General features: G+C 38.6%; 1 protein-coding gene across 3 annotated transcripts in view; it reads left to right on the top strand.

The window, feature by feature from the left end:
- Window positions 1-3,411: 3,411 nt before the first annotated feature.
- ZCCHC4 (zinc finger CCHC-type containing 4) overlaps window positions 3,412-26,903 on the top strand; it is a 48,266-nt gene continuing 24,774 nt past the window's right edge. Inside the window, exons 1-5 of one of the 3 annotated variants that reach the window (XM_036853858.1) lie at window positions 3,412-3,571; window positions 4,355-4,473; window positions 5,208-5,290; window positions 21,240-21,515; window positions 22,041-22,121. In XM_036853858.1, coding sequence (XP_036709753.1) covers window positions 3,445-3,571; window positions 4,355-4,473; window positions 5,208-5,290; window positions 21,240-21,515; window positions 22,041-22,121 — 686 coding nt within the window. In that variant the 5' untranslated portion in view covers window positions 3,412-3,444. The remainder of the gene's footprint in view (window positions 3,572-4,354; window positions 4,474-5,207; window positions 5,291-21,239; window positions 21,516-22,040; window positions 22,122-26,903) is intronic. The other 2 variants (XM_036853859.1, XM_036853860.1) reach the window with 2 other exon arrangements.

The raw sequence follows: 26,903 nt of genomic DNA, 5'->3' as shown, positions 1-26,903 counted from the left end.
TTGAGTTGGTTCCCTTAAGAAGGACTCCTACTTAGTCTGGGCTTGGGACTGACAGATGGCAGGGTACAATAGCCCCCATCCCCCGCCAAAGCAGGAAACACCACGGTGCCGTCATGCACCATAGCTCCCTGTGCATCAGGCTGAGGCTGGACTCTGCCTCACTTCTACCCCTGCCTTCTCCTGCTTCTCTCACTTCCTTACAGCTTTCTCTTTCAAAAAATCACTTTCACAAGAATCTCCATCCCGGGCTCTGCTTCTAGAAACCCCACAGTATGTTCTTTTTCAGCCAAACTCTGCCTCCTTATAATTTCACCCAGGTTCTACCGTGTTGAGTAATTCAGAATAAATGGAATTCTCTTCCACAGAGTAGCACCTTTATAGGTTGGAACATAGCTGTAAAAGAGGAATGTAATAATATGTACATATCATTTGGCTGTTGACAAAGAGCTCTTGTGTTCATTTCCTCATGTACTCGAACACTCCCTCTCCTTGACGGTAAATAGTGCTATTTTTTTTTTTTTTTAATTCACTTTTGGCTGCATTGGGTCTTCGTTGCTGTGCGCCAGCTTTCTCTAGTTGTGGTGAATGGGGGCTACTCTTCGTTGTGGTGCGCGGGCTTCTTATTGCGGTGCACAGGCTTTAGGCACGCTGGCTTCAGTAGTTGTGGCTCACAGGCTTGGTTACTCTGCGGCATGTGGGATCTTCCCGGACCAGGGCTCAAACCTGTGTCCCCTGCACCGGCAGGTGGATTCTTAACCACTGCGCCACCAGGGAAGCCCAATAGTGTTATTTTTACAGACGAGGAACCTGAAGCTTAGATAGTGACTTCTCCAGTGTCACCTGGAAAGTAAACGGTGGGGCTCTCAGCAAGAAGGTCTCAAGACAAAGCCTCAGACAAGGTGCATTAGTTTCCTAGGGCTGCTGTGACAGAGTGCCACAAGCCAGGTGACTTCAAACAACAGAAATGTCTTCTCCTACAGCTCTGGAGGCTGGATGTCCAAAATCAAGGGGTCAGCAGGGCCATGTTCCCTCCAAAGTCTCTAGGGGAGAAGGAGCCTTTCTTGCCTCTTCCTAGATTCTAGTGGCCCCAGGCGTTCCTTGGCTTGTGCCAGCATAACCCCAATCTCTGTCCACCTCTGTCCTCACGTGGCCTTCTTCTCTATGTCCTCTCCCCTTCTTATAAGGACATTCTCATTGGATTTAGGGCTCACCCTAATCCAGTATGACCTCATCTTGATCATTAACTAATTACGTCTGCAAAGACCCTAATTCCAAATAAGGTCACATTCAAGGTTCTGACTGGACATGGATCTTTGGGGGACACTATTCAGCCTACTACCCATAGGATTTTAACTTTCAGAAGATTTATTTATCTCCAGGTTTCATTTGTATGTGTAGACAAGGAATAGTCACTTTCACGCACATAAATTCATACTCTTTTTTGCACCTTGCTCCTGGTTCTCTCACTGGAGGGACATATGCAGGCAGGAAGAAATGTGGAGGGCCAGCCCCTTCAGCGTGCTGATGGTATGCCTGACGGGGTCCATGTCCTCTGGTCTGCATTGGCTTCTAAAAGGCCTCCTCCATCAGGGCTGCTGTCTGTCGTGTCCTGGGATGCATGCCAAGCCCGGTGCATCAGAAATGACCAGTGAATCTCAGTAGCTTATTGAAAGGTGTCCTTACTTTCGGGGTGTTTGGTTCAGCAGGGTTGTTGCTGTTTTTCAAAGATGTGCGGAAGGCTACACAAAGCCCCTCTGTGTCCAAGTCCTTCCCCAACCAAGTTGTTACAGTTAAGGCTTTTCAGAGGTGGGAGAGGTCTGCTCTCAGAATTTAAAGCAGAGATCAGAAGTCAAGGGGCATAATGAGTGTCTTAGTCAGTGCAGGCTGCTATGACAGGATTCCGTAGACTGGGTGTCTTAAATAACAGACATTTATTTCTCATAGTGCTGGAGGCTGAGAAGTCGAAGATCAAGGTGCCAGAAGATTCAGTTCCTGGTGAGGATACTGTTCCTTGCTTGTGGATGGCCCCCTTCTTACTGTGTCCTCCCTCACATGGCACAGAGAGAGAGAGAGAGAGAGAGAGAGGGAGAAGGAGAGCATGCGCATTCTGGTGTCTCTTCTTATGAGGGCACTAATCCCATTTTGGGGGCCTACCTTCACGCCTTCATTTAAACCTAATTATCTTCCAAAGATCCCACCTGTAACACCATCACATTGGGGGGCAGGGCTTCAACATATGGACTTTGTGGGGGGACACAATTCAGTCCATAGAAGTGACCCTGTCAGCAGGGGAGTCAGGATCCAGAACAAGAGAGCAGAGACTGACATGGTAAAGTCTTTTGTAGGATTCCTTTCTTGTCTCCCCTGACAGTTTTCCCCTTAAAGAGAAGTGGGTCTGTGTGCTGATTTTTGGGCAGCAAGGCAAAAGGCAGCTGAGGAGACTGGGTTCCACCACAAGGGCCGGAAGGGCCAGATTGGATGGAGGGGAGCAGAGCAGGCAGACTGACAGGGATCGTAGCAGGGAGAACGGAGAGCAGGGTTAGCTGGTCTTGACTGGAAAAAGGGAATCCAGGCATATTCATGAACAGATATATCCACCCAATATGTGCTGTGACCACAGAGCATTAGTTGACATTCTTGGCTGTGATAGATAGAACCAAACTCATCTCAAACTGTCTTAAGCAGACAGAGGAGTTTGTGACTCATGTAACTGGAAACTTCAGGCATGGTTTGATCTAGGCGCTCACATGGTATCGTCACACATTCCTACCTCCTAGTTTTGCTTTCTCCTTATTGTCTTCTTGCTAAGGCAGGTGCTCCGTAGGTGGTGGGAAACAGTACCACCAGACACTTGGCTGCCCCAGTGAAGAGTGCTTTTGTGATAGACTGTGTCATTGGCTCCAATTCTTCACCCCTTTCTGACCTATGCCCTTTGCCATGTAACTTTGCAATGTTTGACCACATGACTTGCTTGAGCCAAAAGAATGAGGTAGAAGTGACAGTGGCAGCTCCGAGCCTAGGCCGTAAGAACCTTGTCTGTTTCTCCTAGCTCTGTTGTGCTTCAGTCACTCCCATGAAAGAAATGTGCCCAGGCTGGCCGGCTGGTTACAGCAGGAGGATGAGAGACACATGGAGCAGAGCTGAGTTACTCTTGCCAAGGTGAACCTAGATCAGCCGGTCACTAGACACATGACTTAGCTCAGGTAAGATTAGAGAGCTGAACCCCTCAGATACATGAGAAATCACTGAGATGACAACATGGAACTCTTACGGCTTCCTTCTCAGACATTCCAGCAGAAGTTGGGTTTCGGGGCGTGACCTCTGCCCCAGTGGCCGAAGTTCCTCCTAGGAGAGAGGGGGCGCTCTGAGTCACGACGGGTCATGACGGCGCTCTTTCTCAGCCTCTTTGGTTCGGACTGAGGCTTTCGGGACGGCGGCGGGAAGATGGCGGCCCCCAGGGAGCCGCTTGGAGCCGTAGAGGCAGAGGGGAGCTCGGGTCGCCAGGGGAACTCGGGAGTCGAGGTGGTGGTTTTCTCCGATCCCGCCACGCCCGCCCCGCTGTGCCCTCACGGTGGGTCCGCGTCTGGGCTCAGCCTGGCTGTCGGGAGCCAAGGGGCGTGGGTGAGCCTGAAGGTGCCATGGGCTTTTAGGGCTCCCGGATTCAGATCCGCCTCTCTCTCTCCCACCGAGTGTGATATCTCGAAAACGCTCCTTCCTCGGGAAGTTGTGGTTTTCCACTTACTTAAGAAACCGTCATAGAAAGTCCCCACTTTTGTGGTTTTGGCTTTACGGCTGTTACATGTTTTTTGAAGGGACGAGGCAGAGGCTAGGCAAAAAGGATATGTGTTATTGAGTAATTCCCGTTGCCAAGTACTTGGAAGATTTCATTTGTTGATTTACTGTCTTTTCCATTAAGATTTAAAAAACGTTAGGGAGCACGATAGAATGAATTCTTGCTTAACTAGACCCAGTTTTTCTTGGGGAGAGAGAGTGTGTCCAACTCTAAAAGTTCAGATTTTCACTGAAAGGATAACTGAGCGGAGGTGGCAGAGTGCTCAGTTGTTTGGACTCCGTCTTTGTTGTTGTGTCAGGACCCAGGCCGTTCACCATGTGGGCTGCAACTGTACTGACAATAGCATTTTCCTTCTGGAGAGACCAGTTTTCAAAATTTATTTCTTAAGTAGTCTTTGCCTGAATGTTGTGACTTTGGGGAAAAAAAATTATTAAACAGAGTAGTGCATTTAATTGTGACAAATTGTGCATAAAACTGAAACAAATTTTATTTAAAGGGGATGAAAACTAGGAACTTGAGGTAGATGACTGTTTGACTTATTTTTTCCTATTCTGGAACTAGGACCCACTCTTCTGTTTGTGAAGGCGAACCAAGGGAAAGAAGAAACACGGAGGTTTTATGCCTGCTCAGCTTGTAGAGATAGAAAAGATTGTAATTTTTTTCAATGGGAAGATGAAAAGGTATATCAACTTTTTGGTTATGTATATATATATATATTTTAATTGTTGATGTCTGTGACATTTCATTGAGAATGTATGAGATAAATCTCTTAAGAGATGAAGATACCATGTTTTTTTGGTTTGAGAGACTGGAGTTTATATTTACTCTGAACTTACTCTGATTACTGATGTCTTAAATTACTGTCTCAAAGTCTGAGTTCCCTTTAAGGCTTTCTGAGGTGTTAGTATTGGTTTTGCCAATATAGATTTCTCCCTAAAGAGTGCAGGTCATGATCATTCCAGGAAGTGCTTTAGAAAAACACTTTTTGGGAAGCATTTGCATTGACCATCCCTTATTGCGCTACTGGATGACTGATGAAAGCACTTAGAGATACAGTTATGAGCTTGGAATTCTCTTGGACTCAGCTCCAATTAAAGTTTCTGAAAGTTTTGACTAGAAAACTTTCAGCTTTGTTAGGTTTGTTGGAAAACAGTCTGTATGCCACTCTTCTGCAGACTCGTTAAGATCACTCTCTGTGAATTAATCCCTCAGTGCTTTAATATGTTGGTTATTGTTTCAAACTGCTCTAGAATTTTCCCAGGTTAACGTGTTTTGTTTTCCCGTGGAATGAATGCTTGTTTACAGCTTAGAGTTGCTCGAATTTCTGGCCTCTTGATGGCAGAATGCGATACCAGTTTTTCTAGGATAGTAGCAAGTTGATGGTTTATTAAGTTTATTTTGTACTCTGTTTCAGTTGTCAGGAGCCAGACTTGCTGCCCGAGAAGCTCATAACCGAAGATATCAGCCTCCTTTATCCCGTTCGCAGTGTGTGGAAAGGTACTGATGCCGTGTCATTTTAATTTATTATCCTATTGTTGTTTTTTCCCTCTGTGCCTTTAAGTTTACTTTCAGTAATTAATTTCTTTTTATTGTGGTAGAATATATATATAAGATAACATTTGCCAATTCAGTGGCATTAATTACATTAACAGTGTTGTGCAGCTATCACCACTACATGTTTCCAAACTTTTTCATCACCCAAAACAGAAATTCTGTCACCAGTAAGCAATAACTCCCCATTCCACCTTCCTCCCATCCCTGGTAACCTCTAATCTACTTTTTGTCTCTATGATTTGACCATTCTGGGTACCTCAGATAAGCGGAATCATCAATATTTGTCCTTTTGTGTCTGGCTTATTTCACTTAGCGTCGTGTTTTCAAGGCTCATCCATGTTGTAGTATGTATCAGAACTTCATCCTTTTTATGGCTGAATGATGTTCCTTTGTATCCATGTACCACATCTTTTTATTTTCATAAATTTATTTATTTATTCATTTATTTTTTGGCTGCATTGGGTCTTCGTTGCTGTGCGTGGGCTTTCTCTAGTTGCGGCGCACAGGCTCTAGGCATGGGGGCTCAGTAGTTGTGGCTCGCGGGCTCTAGAGCGCAGGCTCAGTAGTTGTGGCACATGGGCTTAGTTGCTCTGCGGCATATGGTATCTTCCCGGACCAGGGCTCGAACCTCTGTCCCCTGCATTGGCAGGCGGTTTCTTAACTACTGTGTCACCAGGGAAGTCCCTGTACCACATCTTGTTTATCCATTCATCCATCAGTGGACACTCAGGTGTTTCCACCTTTTGGCTATTGTGAATAATACTCAACACATGTTGGTGTATAGATATCTGTTTGAGCCCCTGTTTTCATTTCTTTTGCATATATACCTAGGAGTGGAATTACTGGATAATATGATAATACTATGCTTCGTTTTTGGAGGAACTGCCAACCTGCTTTCTTCAGTGGCTGCACCATTTTACATCCCCATCAGCAATGTATGAGGGTTCCAATTTTTCTATGTCCTTGCCAACACATTATCTTCTGTTTTTTTGATTATAACCATCCTAGCAGTTGTGAAGTGGTATGTCATTGTAGTTTTGATTTTCATTTCCCTCATTATTAATGATGTTGACCATCTTTTCATATGCTTTTTGGCCATTTGTATATCTTCTTGGAGGAATGTCTATTCAAGTCCTTTGTCCATTTTTAATAAGGTCGTTTGTCTTTTTGTAGTTGAGCTGCAGGAGTTCTTTATGTGTTCTAGATATTACACTCTTATCAGATGATTTGAAAATATTTTCTCTCATTCTGTAGATTGTCTTTTCACTTTCTCAATGATGTCCTTTGATACACAAGAGTTTTTAACTTTGATGAAGTCCAGCTTTCAATTTTTTTGTTGTTGTTGCTTGTGCTTTTGGTATCATAGCTAAGAATCCATTGCCAAATCCAATCTCATGAAGATTTACTGTAATCTTCCTTTTTGAAATACTAAACCAAACAAACAAACAAAAACTTTTAAAAGCTGTAAACATTTGTTTTTAAAAATCTTAATTTAAAAATTTTTTTATTTTTTTAAAGATTTTTTTTTTTTTTTGATGTGGACCATTTTTAAAGTCTTTATTGAATTTGTTACAATATTGCTTCTGTTTTATGTTTTGGTTTTTTGGCTGTGAGGCATGTGGGATCTTAGCTCCCTGACCAGGGATTGAACCTGCACCCCCTGCATTGGAAGGCGAAGTCTTAACCACTGGACTGCCAGGGAAGTCCCTAAAAATCTGCATTTTTTAAATGTTTTATTGGGTGAACTGGAATTGAGTCCTAGATTTAATTTTTTGGCAAACTTGTGAAAAGAATTCATCCCTCTCCTTTGTTATAGGCGTTGTGTTCTGTGTGCTGGGAGAGACTTCTTTTTTTTTTTTTTTTTTTTTTTTTTTTATTCATTTATTTAATTTTTGGCTGCATTGGGTCTTTGCTGCTGCACGCGGGCTTTCTCTAGTTGCAGTGAGCGGGGACTACTCTTTGTTGCGGGGCGCAGGCTTCTCATTGCGGTGGCTTCTCGTTGCAGAGCACAGGCTCTAGGCGTGCGGGCTTCAGTAGTTGTGGCACACGGGCTTCAGTAGTTGTGGCTCGCGGGCTCTAGAACGCAGGCTCAGTAGTTGTGGCGCGTGGGCTTAGTTGCTCTGCGGCATGTGGGATCTTCCCGGACCAGGGCTCGAACCCATGTCCCCTGCATTGGCAGGCGGATTCTTAACCACTGCGCCACCAGAGAAGCCCTGGGAGAGACTTCTTAAGAAGCCTCTGTCTGGGTTGCTGATGACAAATAGTTTTTTTTTTTTTTTAAATTAATTAATTAATTAATTTATGGCTGTGTTGTGTCTTCCTTTCTGCGCGAGGGCTTTCTCTAATTGTGGCAAGCGGGGGCCACTCTTCATCGCGGTGCGCGGGCCTCTCACTATCGCTGCCTCTCTTGTTGCAGAGCACCAGGCTCCAGACGCGCAGGCTCAGTAATTGTGGCTCACGGGCCTAGTTGCTCCGCAGCATGTGGGATCTTCCCAGACCAGGGCTCGACCCGTGTCCCCTGCATTGGCAGGCAGATTCTCAACCACTGCACCACCAGGGAAGCCCCGACAAATAGGTTTTCACTCTCATGATAACTCCTGCTGGTTACCTGGGCTGCTGTGTTTAGAAGGATTCTGAGGTCATATCTAGGCTAAGTGTAAAGGAATACTGGGATCTGTTAAAAATGTCTTCTTGAGCTTCTTAGTAGCTTTTAAAGTCCTTTGATAGGGGAGGATTTTCTTGAGATAACTTGATTGCCCTTTAACTGCAGTACTTAATCAGTGATTAAGTCTACTTAATTTATGGGAATTAAATCAACAACAAAAAATGTTGAAAAAGGAATTAATGTAAATTGAGCACCACTGAGCTAGGCACTCTGCGAGGTGTTTTCCATGATATATTGTTTAAATCCTGCCAAGATGGTTTACTTAGATGAGAAAATTGAGGGCTTGGAGAAGTTAAGTAACTTCATCACCTTCATACTATTAGAATGAATGAGCAATGACTCAAACTTATGTCTCCCAGATTCTAAAACGGTATTTTTAAGCATATAAGCAGATAGTAATTAATATATGATGTGTAGTGATTTAATTTAAGGAGATATAAGGATATAAAACAAAGAGTTATATAGAGATATATTATTATGAGATTATTATAATGAGATAGGATATCGAAGATGCAGAAAGTAGAAAAATAATCACTAATGGTTTCTCCCTTTGAACCCATCACCTTGGTCATTTTGTAGTCTTCCTTCTGGCCTTTTTTCCTATGCAAAGTTTTGTTGTACAAGATTGTGGTCATAATGTGGACATAGTTTTGTACTCTGCCGTATCACTTTTAGCTGATAAGCATGTACTTCATATTATTACATAAGGATATTGGTGATACAGTTACACTCTATAAGAAAATTTAGATGATCTTCTTTCCTTGTGTAATAAGATTTTAGTCTGGAGCTAAACCACTGTGCAAGTCTTTGTACTACCAGAGTATGGTTTTTGATACTGAAGAATTTTTGAAATTCACATTTCATGTTAATTAGAATTTAAAAACACTGGCTAGACTATGGAATATTAAAGAATTTTCAAAAGGTTATTTCTTGGGGGCCATAATTTCATCTGTTATTTAGTGTTGATTCTTGAGAGCATGTCTTAATAAAGTCATTTTCAACATCCTAAATCATCTGTGACCCAAAACCTCAGCTTTTGTTGTCCAAGCCTCCATCCATTCCATCCATGCAGTCATTTATTCATTCTTTGTTGAGGGTTCAAAAAGAACTTAAAATGCTAGTAATGGAGTTGAGATATATTTAAACATAATACAGTGCAAAAGAAGAATGGTTTGTGTTGACAGTATTCATAGAAAAGATTGAGTACTCTGGAAGATCAGAAACTTTACAGCTAACTTGTGCCTTAGCTGATCAATTCAGTTTAAGGATATAGTATGCGAACAGGTTTTGGAGGATGGGTAAAAGTTTTTGCTTTTGAAATGTAATATCATTGATTTCACTGGATCACTTTATAATTGATGCTCTTATGCTTTCTTACATGCTTTCTACAAGAGTGAAAGGTTTGAAATCAGTCATTTCTCAAAATTAAAAATTTTGCCTTTTTAAAACCAAAGGCTTACTAAATTACCTATTCTATGTTATTAATTACTTACTCTCTTAGTGTGTCTTCAGCTTGAGACTGGCAGATTATTCTTGTGTGTAAATGGACGTAAGGATGACGTACTGTTACTTGAGATTATAATTGTTTTCTAATTTAACTTTACACAACTCATTTATGTTATCTTATTAAATAACTACTATATTTGAAAGTGTTAAAATGCATTAAAACATTATACCCATTCTATAAAGCAAACTTTTTATCTGTTACTGTGACATAACGATAGCTTTTCATTGACTGATTTAGTTTTGAAATTATTAGAAAGGAATAATGGTAGCTATTGAGATAAATTGACCTTTCTTACTTGATTTTTATTATGGACCTGGCAGTGCTGCACAGACTTCTAGGTTCTACAGAATAGGATTTGATATTCATTTTTCTAATTTCAACCATGCTTTATATTCCATATGTGTTCAGTTGACAGATTTACATTTTGTGCCTGAGACTTGACTTTCCTTATAGTTTTTAGCTGCTTGTTATGCCCTGACATGTGTTATTCTATTATGTAGTATGTTGACATCTTTATCGTGACCGCTGAAGTCTTAGGGAAGATATATTTTAATGCTAAAATCAGCATTAATTTATGTGCATCCCGATAGTTTTGTTTAGTTGATATTTCATTCGGTTATGTTTTTTTCAGAGCTCATTTAAACTCAGATTTTCAAGGTCTGCTATTAGGGAAATGCCATAAACATAATTTGTCTACTCCCGGAAAGTCAAATGGAACATCAAATGGAGATCAATAAAAATGACATTTCAAAATGCTAGCCTGCAATTTGTGCGTCATGCTGAGCCATGCAGCAGAATGAATTTCTTCTCCCCGCCGGGTGTGTGTAGTAAGTACAAATGAGGAGGGAGCACTGAGTAATCCCGAGTTCCTGGGAGTCTCAAGTTCTTCCTACCAAACTTAAAAAGAACCCCTTGTGTCTCAATGTTACATTTAAAGCCATGCAGTTGAATGATAATGATATAATTTTGAATAGAAATATATGCACAAGATCTCAGTTGATCTTTTGTCAAGAGAAGGTTAATAAACTAGCAATAAAAGCTTTCTGAAGGACGGTTTTGACCAGGCACAAAATACATCAGTGGAGGTTCATTTAACATTGTTCTTTTTTTCCTTCATTTAAAAATAATTAAGCTTAGTGCCTTAAGATAGTCCCATGTAGTGAGTGAATTGCCACACTAGCCCCTCGCTTTGAACTCTCATCTCTTCCTGGTGATTTTGCAGCTTCTGCTGCCTTCAGTTGGCTTCACTTGGTGTGTGATAGGCAGTCCTTTTGACCATATTTAAGTAGCAGAAGCTGGCACAGCGTCATCTGTTTGGGGAGCTTCCTTTCTCCTTTTTCCTATAAAGCCCTTGATTGTTTTCATCATTCATTCAATGACACGTGTTTACTTCTCTAATATCAAAAGTGTGCTTCTGCTCCGTTTCTCTGTTTTGGTCTCTGAGTGTATGTACAATAACTTTGTGTTCTGGGACTGAGTCATAGGATAATGGCAGTGACACTCCACCTACGGTCTGGCTGATGGCAGTTATAAGTCATGTCTCAATATCCTAGATGCTAAAATGTGAAAATGTTTGCATCTTAGAAGTGATTGGATTTTGCTTTGTGATCCAATCTGACAGGCTCTCTTTTTTCTCTTTTTTTTTTAATTAATTAATTTATTTGTTTTATTTTTGGCTGTGTTGGGTCTTTGTTGCTGCCGGCGGGCTTTTCTCTAATTGCGGCGAGCAGGGGCTACTCTTCGTTGAGGTGAGCAGTCTTCTCATTGCGGTGGCTCCTCTCGTTGTGGAGCGTGGGCTCTAGGTGTGCGGGCTTCAGTAGTTGCGGCACACGGGCTCAGTAGTTGTGGCTCGCGGGCTCTAGAGCGCAGGCTCAGTAGTTGTGGCTCATGGGCTTAGTTGCTCCGCGGCATGTGGGGTCTTCCCAGACCAGGGCTCGAACCCATGTCCCCTGCATTGGCAGGTGGATTCCTAACCACTGTGCCACCAGGGAAGTCCCCAGGCTTTCTTTTAATGGGTGGGTTTAGCCCGTTTTCATAGCGGATATGACAGATATGCTTGGTCTTAGTTTTGTTATATTATTTTTATACTTCCTGTTTTTATTGCTTCTTTTTATTCTCTTTCACACTATGGTCTGTTTGTTTTTCTTTTTTTAATGTGTGTTTCTTCTGTATTTTTGTTCTAATGGTTGCCTTTGTAACTTTTTAAACCATATTTAATTTTTTTTTTAGATTGCCTTCCTCCATCTGAAAATGAGAAATGATTACTTAATATGTTTCTTCTTCCTCTCTCTTTCCTTCTCTGTAATTACTATCTGATTTTTTAATTAATAATATTTTAAAAATTTATTTATTTATTTTTATTTTTGGCTGCCTTGGGTCTTTGTTGCTGCATGTGGGCTTTCTCTAGTTGCGGTGAGTGGGGGCTACTCTTCCTTGCGGTTTGTGGGCTTCTCATTGGGTGGCTTCTCTTGTTGCAGAGTACAGGCTCTGGATGCGCGGGCTTCAGTAGTTGTGGCACTCGGGCTCAATTACTATCTGATTTTAGTTGATTATTTCTTTTTAGGGTTAACCTTTATGCCTTTGAATATTGCTTATAGCTCTTTTACTTGGTTTTTCTGTTTTAAATTATATCTTTTGGCCGATGGCTCTAAAACATGAGAAAATCAATATACTTTTTGATTTCCCTTTCCCTTCCTCTTCCCATACCAGTTTTTTTTGGTTTTATATTATTTACATTTTGTATTCTAACTGTAATACCCATAATTTTTTCTGTTTTTAGTCTGTGGTCAAATGGATTTAGTGCTGACTGATAGCCCCTTTGCTGTAGTTTCTTCACTCATCTCCTATTTGGCTGAAATTCATCCTCTAGCAGTTTTACTTTTTTTAAAAAAGGCTTTTATTAATCAAAAAAATTTAAATCAAAATATCTGAGTGGCTATTGTATGATTCCATTTATATAAAATATGTAAATCATAATAACTTCTTTCCTACACAGCTTTTTATTTTCCTCCTAGTTAATAACAGTTTTGAATTTGTTTGTTGTTATAGTGACTATTTGCTTAATTATTTATGTGCTTCAGAAATGATTCAACTGCAAACTCTCTGCCTGTTGTCTGAATCCTTTCAGAACATTCAAATGTAGCATAATCTATTGGTTTCATCTTCTTGGAGAAATTTGTCCTAGAGCTTTCAGAAATGTTCCCATCTGTAATGGTTGCCCTTTCTCCTTGGCATCCAGCTGTCCAGCAGGTTCTTCATGAAGGATCCGGGTGATATAACTATATAACCTGAGTTCTTCCAAGTCCAGAAATATTTAATTCCTTTATTCTTTTTTTTTTGAAAATTAGAAATTTGATCTCTTTATTTTTTCTTTTACATATATATTTTTTTAAATTGAAGTATTGTTTAATTTACAATGTTGTGTTAGTTTCTGGTGTACAGCAAAGTGATTCAGTTCTCTCTCTCTCTCTCTCTCTCTATATATATATGTTCAGTTATATATTCTTTTTCAGAGTCTTCTCCATTATAGTTTATTATAAGATATTGAATATAGTTTCCTGTGCTATACAGTAGGACTTTGTTGTTTCTGTTTTATATATAGTAGTGTGTATCTGCTAGTCCCAAACTCCTAATTTATCTCTCCCCACCCATCTTTCCCCTGTGGTGACCATAAGTTTGTTTTTTATGTCTGTGTAACTCCTTTATTCTTGAATGGCATGGTACTTAAGTATAAAATTATTTGGGTGTATGTTTTACTTGGGGACTTTGCAGGATTGCTTCATGTCCTCCAGAGCAGTACTTCTTAAATGATCTGTGTTAAAGGGTCAGTCTTTTGCTTGTTTGCTTGTTTTATGTTTTTATTTTTATTTCTAGTCCACTCGGATCAGATACTTCTGTAAATATAATAGAAATAAATAACTAGAAAATAAAATGAAAAAAAGAGAAGACATATAAATTATAAGCCCACATTTTTTATTATTAGATTGAACAGACCTAAAAGTACTCTGTCTAATTGGTATAAAAGTTTCTAAACACGTACTCTGGATGTCTGTCTTTGTCTCATCAGGAACTGGAAACATTTGGCGGCCAGCTCCAGTGCATGGCCCTCTTTGCGGAGCACTGTCCTAGAGTTAAGTAGGTACTGTAGATGTCTGGGGCCAGTTTGATTTTGATCACCCAGCAGTTGACTTGATCTTTTTCCTGAATGCTTAAAAGGAAGTAAATATTTTGAGATCTTGCATTTCTGAAAATACCTTTATGCTGTTACTTGATTGATACCTATACAGATGATAGAATTCTAGGTTGGGAATATCTTTCCTTCAGGATTTGGAAGGCAGTGCTCCATTTTCTTCTGTCTTCATTATAGCTGTTGAGAAGTTCAAGTTCAACAAGTTCATTCTTGATCTCTTATGTGTGACCTGTGACTTGTTTGATCCCTCTGTCAGTTTTTTAGAATCTTTTTATTCCTAAGGATGTGACATGTCATGATGATCTATCTGATGTAAGTCTGTTTTATTTTATTTTGCTTGGTGTTAGGTAAATCCTTTCAAACTGGAAACTCATGTTCTTGGGTTCTGAGAAATTTCCCAGATTATGTCTCTATTGCCAAAGAATGAAAAACCAAGTCTCACATGATTTTAGGACTGAGTACAACCCGGGTCTTGCTTAGTGATCTTCTGGAGTTGTCTTTGTTTTCTTTGAGTTTAACTCTTCCCTTTACTTTAAAGCACTTCTTAATACCTTTCATTTAGGAAAATTTCAAGCATATACAAGAGCAGAGAGAACAGTATACTAAGAACCTCCTGCACCCACACCCAGCTTCATCAGTCATCAGTACGAGGCTAATTTTGTTTCTCCTGTACCCTCTACCCCGACCTCCAATCTGGACATTATATAGTTCTACCCGGAAACACTTCTCTATGTATCTTAAGAGATAAGGCCTTTAAAAAAAACATGATCATGATACTATTAAAATACCTAAAACATAAACAATTTTTTAATATTACGTAGCATGCAGTTAGTGTTCAGTGTTTCTCTGGTTACCTCATAAATGCCAGTTTATAATTGGTTTGTTCAAATCAGGATCCATAGAGGCTTTACACATGGCAATTGGTTGATATCGTTAATCTTTTATTCATTGAAGAAACAGAGTCATTTGTCTGATAGAAATTTCCATATTCTGAATTTGGTTGATTGCATCCTATAGTGTCAGCTAACATTTATTCTATCCCCTGTATTCCTTGGAAAGTAGAGGCGTCCCCAGAATCAAGTTCAGTTTTAGGAGCAACACTCTTCTGTAAGTTGTGTGGTCTATTTCCTTTTATACCACATCAAAAGGCAGATAATGTCTGGCTGTTCACTTAGTGTGTTATAAGATTGGTTGTGTGTTCAGGTCATATAGGTATAGGCCAGCCTATACCATCCATTATAAAGTTCTATGTCGCTGTTTCTTTTAATGATTTCAGCAGTAATTGACGATCATTGCCTAGAGTTATAAGGGTTTACAAATTCCTGTCATCACTCATGCATTTATTAGCTGCCATTCTTTAAAGAAGAACTTTGTTTCATCAACTGTTGACTTAACTGTGTTACAGTTCATCTGGGAAGTCAAGATAAATGTTTAATTCTTCCCCTCTTATTGTTTGTTTTCAGCCTGTTTTCAGAATAATGATTTGGTACCCCAGCAACTTACAAAGTTGACTTATCAGGATCATTGTTCTTTTACTTTTAAAATCACTATGAAAACATGTATTTTAAAAATTTAGTTTTTTTTTTAGTTAATTGAAATTATTCTTTTTGGTATAGCACTTTTTGAATTGGATTTAATTTTTACAATATGATGGAAGTTATAGGTAGGGTGCCCATATAATTTTAATCCAAACCAGAATACTTTCTGAGAGTAAAAGGGGGCACTAACTAGATGGAACTCCAGGACAACAGATGTGAACTGGGACTGTCCTGGGCAAACAGGGATGTATGGGCACCCTGGAGGAATGTGGGTTGTTAGGGGAAAATTAACATTTTTTCCCCAAATTTTTCAGCTTTACTGAAGTACAATAATTTATGTACAATAAGTTGCACGTATTTAAAATTACAGTTTGATAAGTTTTGACGTGAAACCATCTACTCATGAAACCATCACCACAATTAAGAATATGAACATATCCAGTACCCCCAAAAGTTTCCTCCTCTACCATTGTCCTATATTCCTCCATCCCCAAAGGCCGCAGATAACCACTGATCTGCTTTCTGCCACTATAGATTAGTTTGCATTTTCTAGAATTTTATATAAAGGAATTATACAGTATATAGTATTTTTTGAGGGGATGTGTGTCTAGTTTCTTTTACTTAGCATAAATATTTTTGATGTTCATCCATGTTTAAGTGTTTGTATCATTAGTTTATTCCTTTTTATTCCTGAATAATACTGTGTTGTATGGATATATTTTCACCTGTTTGTAGACATTCAGGTTGCCTCCAGTTATTGCCTACTACAAATAAAGCTGCTACAAACATTTGTGTATAAGGGTTTGTATGGAGTCATGTTTTTATTTCTCTTAGGTAAATACCTAGGAGTAGAATGGCTGGATCATATGATAAATGTGTTTAACCTTACCAAACTGTTTTCCGAAGTAGCGGCATCATTTTACATTCCCACTAGCAATTTATGAGGTTCTGGTTTCTCCCCATTCTACACAACACTTATTATTACTTTTTAAATTATAGTCATCATATTAAGTGTGATGTAGTATCACATTGTGGTTTTGATTTGCATTTCCTGTGATTGCTAATGATGTTGAACATCTTTCCATGTGCTTATGGCTATTTGTATATCTTCTTTGGAGAAATGTCTATTCACTTTCTTTGCCATTTTTTAGTTGGTCTAGTTCTTTTTATTGTTGAGTTGTAAGTATTCTTATGTATTGTGGATGCAGTTCCTTTACCAGATACACGATTTGCAAACATTTTCTCGTTCTTGGGTTGTCTTTCCACTTTCTTGGTGGTATCCCTTGCAACACAAAAGTTTTTAATTTTGATTAAGTCCAATTTATTTTTTCTTTTGTTGCTTACGATAAGGGTGTCTTTTGAAGAAAAGTTTAAAATTTTGATTTCCAATTTATTGGGTTTTTTTTTAATACTTTGTGCTTTTTAAGTCCTATTTAAGAAATCTTTGCCAAATCCAATCATTATTATTTTCTCCTATGTCTTCTCCTAGAAGTTTTATAGTTTTAGCTCTTAGATTTAGGTCTATGATCCATTTTGGCTTAGTTTTTCTTTTTTTTTTTTGGCTGTGTTGCGTGGCATGTGGAATCTTGGTTCCCTGACCAGGGATTGAACCCATGCCCCCTGCATTGGAAGCATGGAGTCTTAACCACTGGATGGGGAGGGAAGTCCTTGCTTAGTTTTTAAATATGATATGAATAGGGTCAGGCTTTTGAACCTTTTAAAATCAGTTTTTCAGTATCTGCAAAAAGTCCTGCTGAAATTTTAATTGAAATTGTATTGAATTTATAGATAAAATTGGAAAGAATTGACATCTTAATAATACTGAGTTTTATAATCCATAGCCATGGTATATCTCTCCAGTTACTAAGTCATCTTTAATTTTTCTCTATGACATTTTGTAATTTTCAGTGTACTGTACTGGGGTTATATGTCTCTTGTCAGATTTATTCCTAAATATTTTATATTTTTAATGCTATTTTAAATTGTTATATTTCAGATTTCAGTTTCTGATTGTTTATTGCTAGTCTGTAACAATAGAGTTGATTTTGTATATTATCTTTTATACTTGATAAGCTTACTTATTTAACAGCTTTTTTGAAGATTTTCTTAGGACTTTCTATATACATGATCATGTCTGTGAGTAAAGAAGTTTTAATGTTTCCTTTCTAATCTGTGCCTTTTATTTCTTGTCTTATCAAAGTGGCTAGAATCTCTGGTCAGTGCTGAGTAGAAATGGTAAGCGTAGACATCCTTGCTTTATTCCAGTCTCAGGAGGAATGCTTTCAGTCTTTCATCAGTGGTGTTAGCTGTAAGTTTTTCTTAGATGCCCTTTATCAGGTTATGGAAGTCCCCTTCTATTCCTCATTTTCTGAGATTCTTTATCACAGATGGATGTTTGATTTTTGTCAAGGGCTTTTTTCTGCATCTAATGAGATCATTTTTTTTTTTTTAGATTTTTAATACGGTGCATTGCACTGATTGAATTCAAACATTAAAGCAACCTTGCATATCTGGGGTCAACTACACTTGGTCATGATGTATTACCGTCTTTATATATGTGTTTTTGATTGACTAAAGTTTTGTTAATAATTTTGAGTTTGTGTTCATGAAGTATATTGGTGTTTAGTTTTCTTATAATTTTTTTCTGGTTTTGGTATTGGAGTAATGTTGGCCTAATGAAATGAAGTGGGAATTATACCCTCCTTCCTGTTTTTTTGGAAGAATTTATACAGAATTGGTATTGTTCCACTGTTTTCTAATTTCCAGTGAGAAATCTGGTATCATTCTTATCTTTGTTCTTCCGTGTCTTTTTTCCCTCTGGTTTCTTTTAAGATTTTTCTCTTTATCAACTGATCTTCAAATAATTTTATTATAATGTATCTTATAGTTTTCTTCATTTCTTGTACATGGGGTTCACTGAGCTGCTTTGATCTTTGAACGTAATTTTAGAAAATTTTAACCATTATTTTTTCAAAAAATTTTCTGCCCCCTCCCCCCTTTCGGGGGTCCATTTTCATGTATTTAGGCCCTTTGGTGTTTCATTTTGGATAGTTTCTAAGGCTGTGCCTTCGAGTACACCAATTTTTTTTTTTTTTTTTTCTGTAGTGTCTGAACTGCTGTTAGTCACATCAAGGGTATTTTTCATTTCAGACAATTAAAAAATCTTTATAGGTTTGATTTGGGTCTTTTTATATTTTCCATGGCTTTCCTTATGCTCATGCTTTCCTCTACCTTCTTGAACATATGGAATATAGTTATAATAAAATGGCTTGAATGTCTTTGCCTACTGATTATATTATCTCTGTCATTTTTGAGTTGGTTTGAATTGATGGATTTTTTTTTTTAATTTTCTCTAATCACGGGTCATGTTTTCTTGTTTCTTTGCATACCTGGTTATATTTGAGTCAGTGCTGGCAGTGTGATTTTTACCTTGTTGTATACTGGATATTTTTTATTCCTTTACCTATGTTTGAGCTTTGTTCGAAGATACAGCTAAGTTACTTGGCTAGTGTTTGATGCCCTTGAGCAGGAGCTGGCCAACGACAGTCTGCAGGCCGAGTCTGGGCACGCCTGTTCATTTCTGTTCGGGTTTGCGCTGCTTTTGTGCTGCAGCGATGGAATAGTCGTGACAGAGAGAATGGACGGCCTGCCAAGCTCAAAGTATTTACTGACTGCTCCTTTATAATCCCTTGCTTTTGAAGGCTTATCTTTAAGCCTGTTGGAGGACCAGAGCAGCCTTGGGGTAGGGCTGATTTCTTCCCACTCCTGAGGCTGTATGTCCCGAGCGCCCTGCCTGATGCTCGTGGATTCAGAGGTTTCTCACTCTGGGCCCTGGGTGATTGTTCTACCTGCTCATTTCCAGCAGTCCTCTCTCTCTTGGTAGGTAGTCTTTTCACGCACCTGCTAATCAGTGCTCAGCATAGACTGGAGGGGAATCTCAGCAGGCCTTGGAGCACTAGCTCAGTGTCTGCTGTCTGCCTTCCGTGTACTCCATGCGTACCATCCAGTGCTCTGCCTTGTGGATCCAGCTGCCTCGGCCTCCACGATTTCTCAGCTCTACCTCATCAACTTGTTGTGCTATGTTTGGGGCCTCCATCCTGTGCAGCCAGCTCTCCACGAGCAGGAAGCTGAGCAGCTGTACTGCTCACTCACCTCTTCCCTTCTCTCGGCATTCACTGTTTGGGCTGCCAGTTGTCCAGTATCTTTTTTTTTCCTACTTTTTTCTTTTGTCCAATATCTTAAAACTGTGGTTTCATATATTTTATCAATTTTTTGAGGGCCAGGATGGTAAATCTGGTCTCTGTTGCTTTTTCGTGGCTGAATGTGGAAGTCTTCAACAATGAACAGCTACTAATGAATGGTAATAGTAGTAAATTCAGTGTGTCTGTTGCCAGGGAGGGTGCTGGTTCCTTCCACTTGCATCTCATGTCTTAGGGGCCCTTTTCTCTACTGACCCTCTTACTTTGAATTACTATTAAAGTTTCTTCTAATATCATGCTCCTTTTTCTTTCCAGTCATAGATAAAGCTGTCAAAAGAACAGTTATCATAGAAATAGAAACATTTAAATTACCAGCATGATGAGCTTATTTCTTGCTATAGCCATTCAGAATATCTATTTCTCACTGCCTTGGGTGCTTTGAAGTGAAACTGTGCTTATATACAGAAAGTTTTAATACCCACTTTGATTCTATGCTAAGTTCACAGTTTTTACAATGCAGTTCAGAGTTTAGTTCAACTGAAATCATATGACTCTTCTCAAACTCTAAGAATCCTTTAGTGCACTATTTGACATGCTTAGATCTAGACATTTCTGACCCTCTATGAGCCATGATAATCTTACTTATTTTTCTTTTGTTTTCTTACTCTGCTTTCTTTTTTTAAATTTTTTAAAGTTTATTTATTTATTTTTGGCTGCTTTGGGTCTTCATTGCTGTGCGTGGGCTTTCTCTAGTTGTGGTGAGCGGGGGCTACTCTTCGTTGTGGCACGTGGGCTTCTCACTGTGGTAGCTTCTCTTGTTGCGAAGCACGGGCTCTAGGCACATGGGCTTCAGTAGTTGTGGCACGCAGGCTCAGTAGTTGTGGCTTGTGGGCTCTAGAGCGCAGGCTCAGTAGTTGTGGCTCACGGGCTTAGTTGCTCCGCGGCATGTGGGATCTTCCTGGACCAGGGCTCGAACCCATGTCCCCTGCATTGGCAGGCGGATTTTTAACCACTGCGCCACCAGGGAAGTCCCATCTTACTGTGATTTCTTAGCTGGATTGCATATACAAAATCAGCAGTTTTAAAAACGTACTGTGATTGTCTTCTCTCTTTAATCATCAGTAATAAAATGAAAAGAGAGGGGAAAAAACCCCAAAGCAGTGACTTTGAAATCAGATATAAAGATGACTTGAAAGGGATCAAATAGGCTATCTGGTATCGTATTTTTTAAGGCTTTGACTATTGTTTTGCTGCTTTGGGGGTGAGCTTCTCAGAACTGCCTCCATCAGTACTGCTAAGAATAGAGGAACTTTGTGGGAACATTTTTTCTTTTAGGAGGTAATTTTTCTTGCTAAGTATGCCATAAGAAATTGAAGAATGATCTTAATTTCTCATTTGAAAATGACTGTCTTACTGAGCCAGACTGTTTAACACCTCCAAGTTAGAACACATGGATTTGTCAATAAATTTAAAGGTGATAGTAGTCTCCGTTACTACTAAGTTGTTTGAATAATATATTATATTCACATTTTAAATGGATATTGATCTTCAGCCAGTGACTAAATTGGAGCATCTCAATTTTTAAGAAATCGCTGATTCTTTTCCACTTTGTAGGTATGCAGCCAGACATAAATCCTAGCCAGCGTTCCACAGATTGTTTTGCACCTTTGCTTCTTCATGCAGTACTCTTTAGGAAGTAATGATACTTTTTGCATGTTAAACCTGGCGAAAATCAATTGTCTTTAAAGCAACAAACTTAAAGTGTATTCCTTTGTGTTTTGTTGTGTCTTGAAGGTACTTGAAGTTTATTGAGTTGCCCTTGTCTCAGAGAAAGTTTTGTCAAAGATGTCAGCAGTTGCTGTTGCCAGATGATGAGGAAAAGCATCGCAAGCATCAGATAGTGGGTGATATTTCTATCACCCAGTTAAAAAGGCCCAGTCAACTCCTTTATCCATTGGAAAACAAGAAGACAAATGCCCAGTATTTGTTCGCTGATAGGAGCTGTCTGTTCTTGGTAGACCTACTCTCTACCCTTGGGTTCAGAAGAGTACTGTGTGTTGGGACACCGAGGTATGTTATATGGTATTTTAAACATTCTCCCATCACCACTATTTAAACTGTAAGAAAATTTATTAAGTAGTTATTTATTGGGTTGGCCAAAAAGTTCGTTCAGGTTTTTCCGTAAGATGTGGAAAACCCAAATGAACTTTTCGTCCAACCCAATACTATGTGCAGGTTATGGCATGAAGCTTCAAGTATACAAAGGAAGTGTAAAGCATGGTCCCTCTCTGAGGAGTTTGTAATCTTTATTCCATTTGAGAGAAATCTTTATAGATTTCTGATATATGATAGGAGATTCTTTCTGATTTGATTCTTAAGTTATTTATTATTTTAGAGTTTTCTGTTTCAGATGAGATCCATCCAGTGTTTTAAAAATATTTGTGAAATTTAAACCTTGCTTATACTTGCCAAATTTTCTTCAGTGTTTCACTGAAATATTAGAAATATCAGGAGAACATTGATGGCTTTTTTGTTTGCTTGTTATCTATGGCATTTGTAATTTCTTATTAAATTTGCTTTCACTAATTGCTTTAGGTTGCATGAGCTGATCAGGTTGAAAGCATCAGGTGACAAGAAGTCTAACATTAAAAGCCTTTTATTGGATATTGATTTTCGGTAGGTTTACAAAGTATAATATTTATTCTCCTTCATTGTGTTCTGTTTCTTTTTAATGTTTTCGTCTTATTAATCCTATTACAATCCTTTACTTAACATTTAGAAGTAGTGATTGGTTATAAGGTATCATTTTAGTCATATAGACTCAACATGTAATCTTCCATATTTCAAACAGGGAGGTGGTAGATTTCTCCTTTTGCTAGTGTGCTTCCTAAATGTTCTCTGTGAATATGTCTAGTTGTCTTAGGCTTATAATTTAGAGATACATTTCAATTGAGTGAAACTTCTTCTAATATACTTATTTTTCAAGGGTAATTCCAAATTTCCTCCAGAATTTTGTTTCATCATGAGTTTTAAGTGTGATAAGACATGTATTTTAATATTTTTACTGGATGATGTGCATACTGTCTTTCACTGGACATGACCTGAAGTGAAGGGAGCGCTAACTAGGAAATAGAAAAGTCCCGAGGCAGAGGATAAACAAACAGATAAGCTTTGTGGGAGAGGGTCAGAATTAAATGGCACCTGATGTGTTGGAACAAACAGGTGAGACAGTGGACCACATCTTGAGTCCCCCCTCTGGTGGTAATTGAGAAGATACAGACGTTTGATTTACAACACAGGATGGCAAATGTGTCCATCCTCAGACTCTCTGATTCTGTAAACTTGAAGTACTCTTCCTAGTTTCTGTGATTGTTTGATTTCCGGGAGTTCATGGTGAGTCTGTAAGACACTGTGTTCTTAGTATATTTTACTTGTTCTTGAGTGTATTGAAGGAATCGGGCTTTGAGTTTCTTTTTATTTAATCGGATAGAGTCTATTTGGCCAATATTCCAGCATTTGCTGGATTCTCTCTAGTATTATTACTCAGGTTCTCTATGAAATTACATATGCTTTTTCTCCCTAAAAACAGGCAGACAGATTTTTAAAGTGTAGAAAGTCACAATAAAAAGTACAGCTTTCGTTATTTATTTTTCTTTAGATTTCCAAGTCAACTTTAGGTTATCTAATATAAGCACATATATTTCTCAGAAATAACCCACACTTTCTGTAACACTCATCCCTTATTAACAGGACTAGCACACACTTTACAAATACCTGCTTGATGTGAGTAATCCTCGGGAAAATGGAATTCCGTAAGTGATAATATGGACTTCTTAAACTCAAATTCTTTTTTTAAATTGAGGTATAATTCACTTGAAATTCACCATTTTAAAGTGTGTATTTCAGCAGTTTTTGGTATATTCACTAGGTTTTGCAGCCATCACCCATGATTCCAGAACATTTTTAATCACACTAGAAAGAAACTCCTTACTTCCCCTAATAACCATTAATCTGCTTTCTGTCTCCATGGATTTGTCTATTCTGGATGTTTTATGTAAATGGAATCATACAATGTGTGACCTTTATGTCTGGCCTCTTTCACTTTAGCATAATGTTTTCAAAATTCCTCCATGTCATAGCATATAACTGTACTTCCTTTTATGGCTGTATAATATCCCATTGTATGAACATCTCAATTTCTTTTTTAACTACCATGTTTCTTTCCTAAAGTATTATTGTTAAATTATTATAAATGTATTATTTTAAAGGTAGAAATTTAACTTTTGAGGTCTTATAATAACAATATTAACAATAACTAGTATTTAGTGAATACTTGTCACGTGTCAAACCCTATTCTAAATCCTTTGATCCTCACAATAGCCCTATAGGGTAGATACTATTAACATTCTCCTTTTCCTCAGAATAGAAAACTGAGGTACAAAGAAATTAAATAACTTGACCAAAGTCACAGTTTATAAATGTCCAGCTCAGGATTCAAACCCAGTCAGTCTGGCCCCCAAAATTAAATTATCCTCTGGAAATAACTTTGCTTTTGGGAGTGTACATAAGCCTTTCTTATATAGCCTATATTTCTCTCTTGTCATCCTTCTAGCTTTCCCTTTTTCCACCTATCCCCCTGCTTTGTTCCACAACAGTTTTCAAATGTGTTAATAACTGGTTTCCCTGTTATTCATGTATTTAGAGTCAGGCATTCATATTAGGCAGGAATCTTTCTTTCATTAGAGTCCCAGAAATCCATTTATGTCACTGTGAATGTATTGGCTCACACTGCTGGAGTCTAGGGTATAACAGGCTTCAGTCCAATTGAGATCCTGGGCCTCACATAATTTTTTAGAGCTCTGTCTTTCTCTCTCTACCTCTCATTCTGTGTTTCTCTCTGTACTGGCCTTATTCTGCAGACAGCTTCCTTCATTCTGCCAAGGACTTTGGTGGGCAGCAGCTTTAAACTTACATAGTCTCAGCTGAACTGCCCAGTAGAAAAAGAATCTTTCCCGAGAGCTCCAGCAGCAAAACTCCAGTGAGTACTCTGCCTACCTTGCCTGGGGTTACATAGCCATTCCAGAACCATCACCGTGGCCTGGCAGATAGGGTGCTATGGAGTGGGTTCTCCATAGGAAATAGGTGTTTGACTGAAACGAGGGGAGGTATAGGTGCTGGAAAGACAAAAAAAAGACAAAAAAAAAAAAAAAAAGATGTCCACAACAGAATTATTCAAGACAATATATGTCAGCAGCACATACGTTTTCATCTCTCTTGGGTATTGTATTAATTTGCTAGGGCTGCCGTAACAAAATACCACAGACTGGGTGGGTTAAACAATAGAAATTTATTTTCCCACAGTTTTGGAGGCTAGAAGTCGAAGATCAGGGTGTCAGTAGGTTTGGTTTCTTCTTTTTTTTTTTCCTTAATTTATTTTATTATTTATTTATTTACTTTTGGCTGTGTTGGGTCTTCGTTGCTGGGTGCGGGCTTTCTCTAGTTGTGGAGAGCAGGGGCTACTCTTCGTTGTGGTGCACGGGCTTCTCATTGCAGTGGCTTCACTTGTTGCAGAGCACGGGCTCTAGGCGTGCGGGCTTCAGTAGTTGTGGCACACGGCCTCAGTAGTTGTGGCTCACGAGCTCTAGAGCGCAGGCTCAGTAGTTGTGGCGCATGGGATTAGTTGCTCCGCGGCATGTGGGATCTTCCCAGACCAGGGCTCGAACCTGTGTCCCTTGCATTGGCAGGTGGATTCTTAACCACTGCACCACCAGGGAAGTCCCAGGTTGGTTTCTTCTGAGATCTCTCTCCTTGGCTTGCGGATAGCTGCCTTCTAACTGTGTCATCACATGGTCTTTCCTGTGTGTGTGCACATCCCTGGTATCTCTTTATGTGTCCAGATTTCCTCTTCTTATAAAGACACTGGTCATACGCATTGGGGCCCACCCTAATGACCGCCTTTTAACTTAGTCACATCTTAATACACCTGAAACTAACATAACATTGTACATCAATCATATTTCAATTAAAAAAAATTTAAAAAGGATAAATGCTTAAAATTAATTTAATTACCTCTTTAAGGGCCCTCTCCCCAAATACAGTTACCTTTTGAGAGACTGAGGGATCAGTGCTTCAGAATATGAATTAGTTTGGGGGACACAACCAAGGCCATAACAGGTATATACCTAGGAGTAGAATTGCTTGGTCATGTGGTAATTCTATGTTTAACTTCTTGAGGGACTCCCAAACTGTTTTCCAAGGTGACTGCACTGTTTTACTTTCCCAACAGCAATGTATGAGAGTTCCAATTTCTCCACATCTTTGTCAACACTTGTTATTGTCTATCTTTTTGAAGTAGTGTCTCATTGTGGTTTGTTTTGCATTTTATTGGTGGCTAATGTTGTTGAGCATCCTTTCATGTGCTTATGGCCAATTGTTTATCTTTTTGGAGAAATGTCTATTCAGTCCTTTGCCCATTTTTAAAATTGGTTATTTGTCTTATTGTTGAATTGAAAGAGTTCTTAACATATTCTGGATACTAGACCCCTATCAGATATATGATTCGTAAATATTTTCTCCCATTCTTTGTGTTTTTTCACTTTTGATGGAGTCCAATCATTCTGTTTTCTTTGGTTGCTTGTGTTTTAGGTGTCATACCAAGAAACTATTGCCTAATCCAAAGTCATGAATATTTACACTTGTTTTCTTCTAAGAGTTTTTAATTTTAGCTCTTACATTTAGGTCATTGATTTCTTTTGAGTAATTTTTATATATGGTGTGAGGTAGGGGTCTAACTTTATTCTTTGCATGTGGATATCCAGTTGCCTTGGCACCATTTGTTAAAATGATTATTCTTTTCCCATTGAATGGTCTTGGAACCTTATTGAAAACCAAATGACCATAAATATATGGATTTATTTGTAGACTTTAAATTCTATTCCATTGATCTATGTCTGTCTTATGCCAGTCCCACGCAATCTTGATTATTGTTGCTTTGTAGTGAGTTTTGAAATTGGGAAGTGTGAGTCTTTCAACTTAATTCTCTTTCAAAATTGTTTTGGCTATTGTGGGTTCCTTGCACTTCTTTATGAATTTTAGAATTACCTTGTCAGTTTCTACAAAAAAGGCAACTGGGCTTTTTATAGGGATTGCATGGAATTTATAGATCAATTTGAGGAGTATTTTCATCTTAATATTAAGTGTTCTGGTTCATGAATATGAGATGTCTTTCCATTTATTTAGATATTCTTAAAGTTCTTTAAACAATATTTTGTAGTTTTCAGTGTGCAGGACTTGTACTTCTTTTGTTAAAATTTGTTCCTAAACACTTTATTCTTTTTGTTGCTATTGTAAATAAATTGTTTTTTTAAATTTTATTATGTATTGTTCATTGCTACTGCCCTGTTTACTTGTTTTTAAAAAAATTGCAATAAAGTACACATAGTAAATATAAAATTTACC

This window comes from Balaenoptera musculus, chromosome 5 (genome assembly GCF_009873245.2).
Source record: "Balaenoptera musculus isolate JJ_BM4_2016_0621 chromosome 5, mBalMus1.pri.v3, whole genome shotgun sequence".
In the NCBI taxonomy this organism is placed as follows: Eukaryota; Metazoa; Chordata; class Mammalia; order Artiodactyla; family Balaenopteridae; genus Balaenoptera; species Balaenoptera musculus.
Note: the sequence above shows the minus strand (reverse complement) of the source record. Positions and strands in the feature narration are given on the sequence as shown.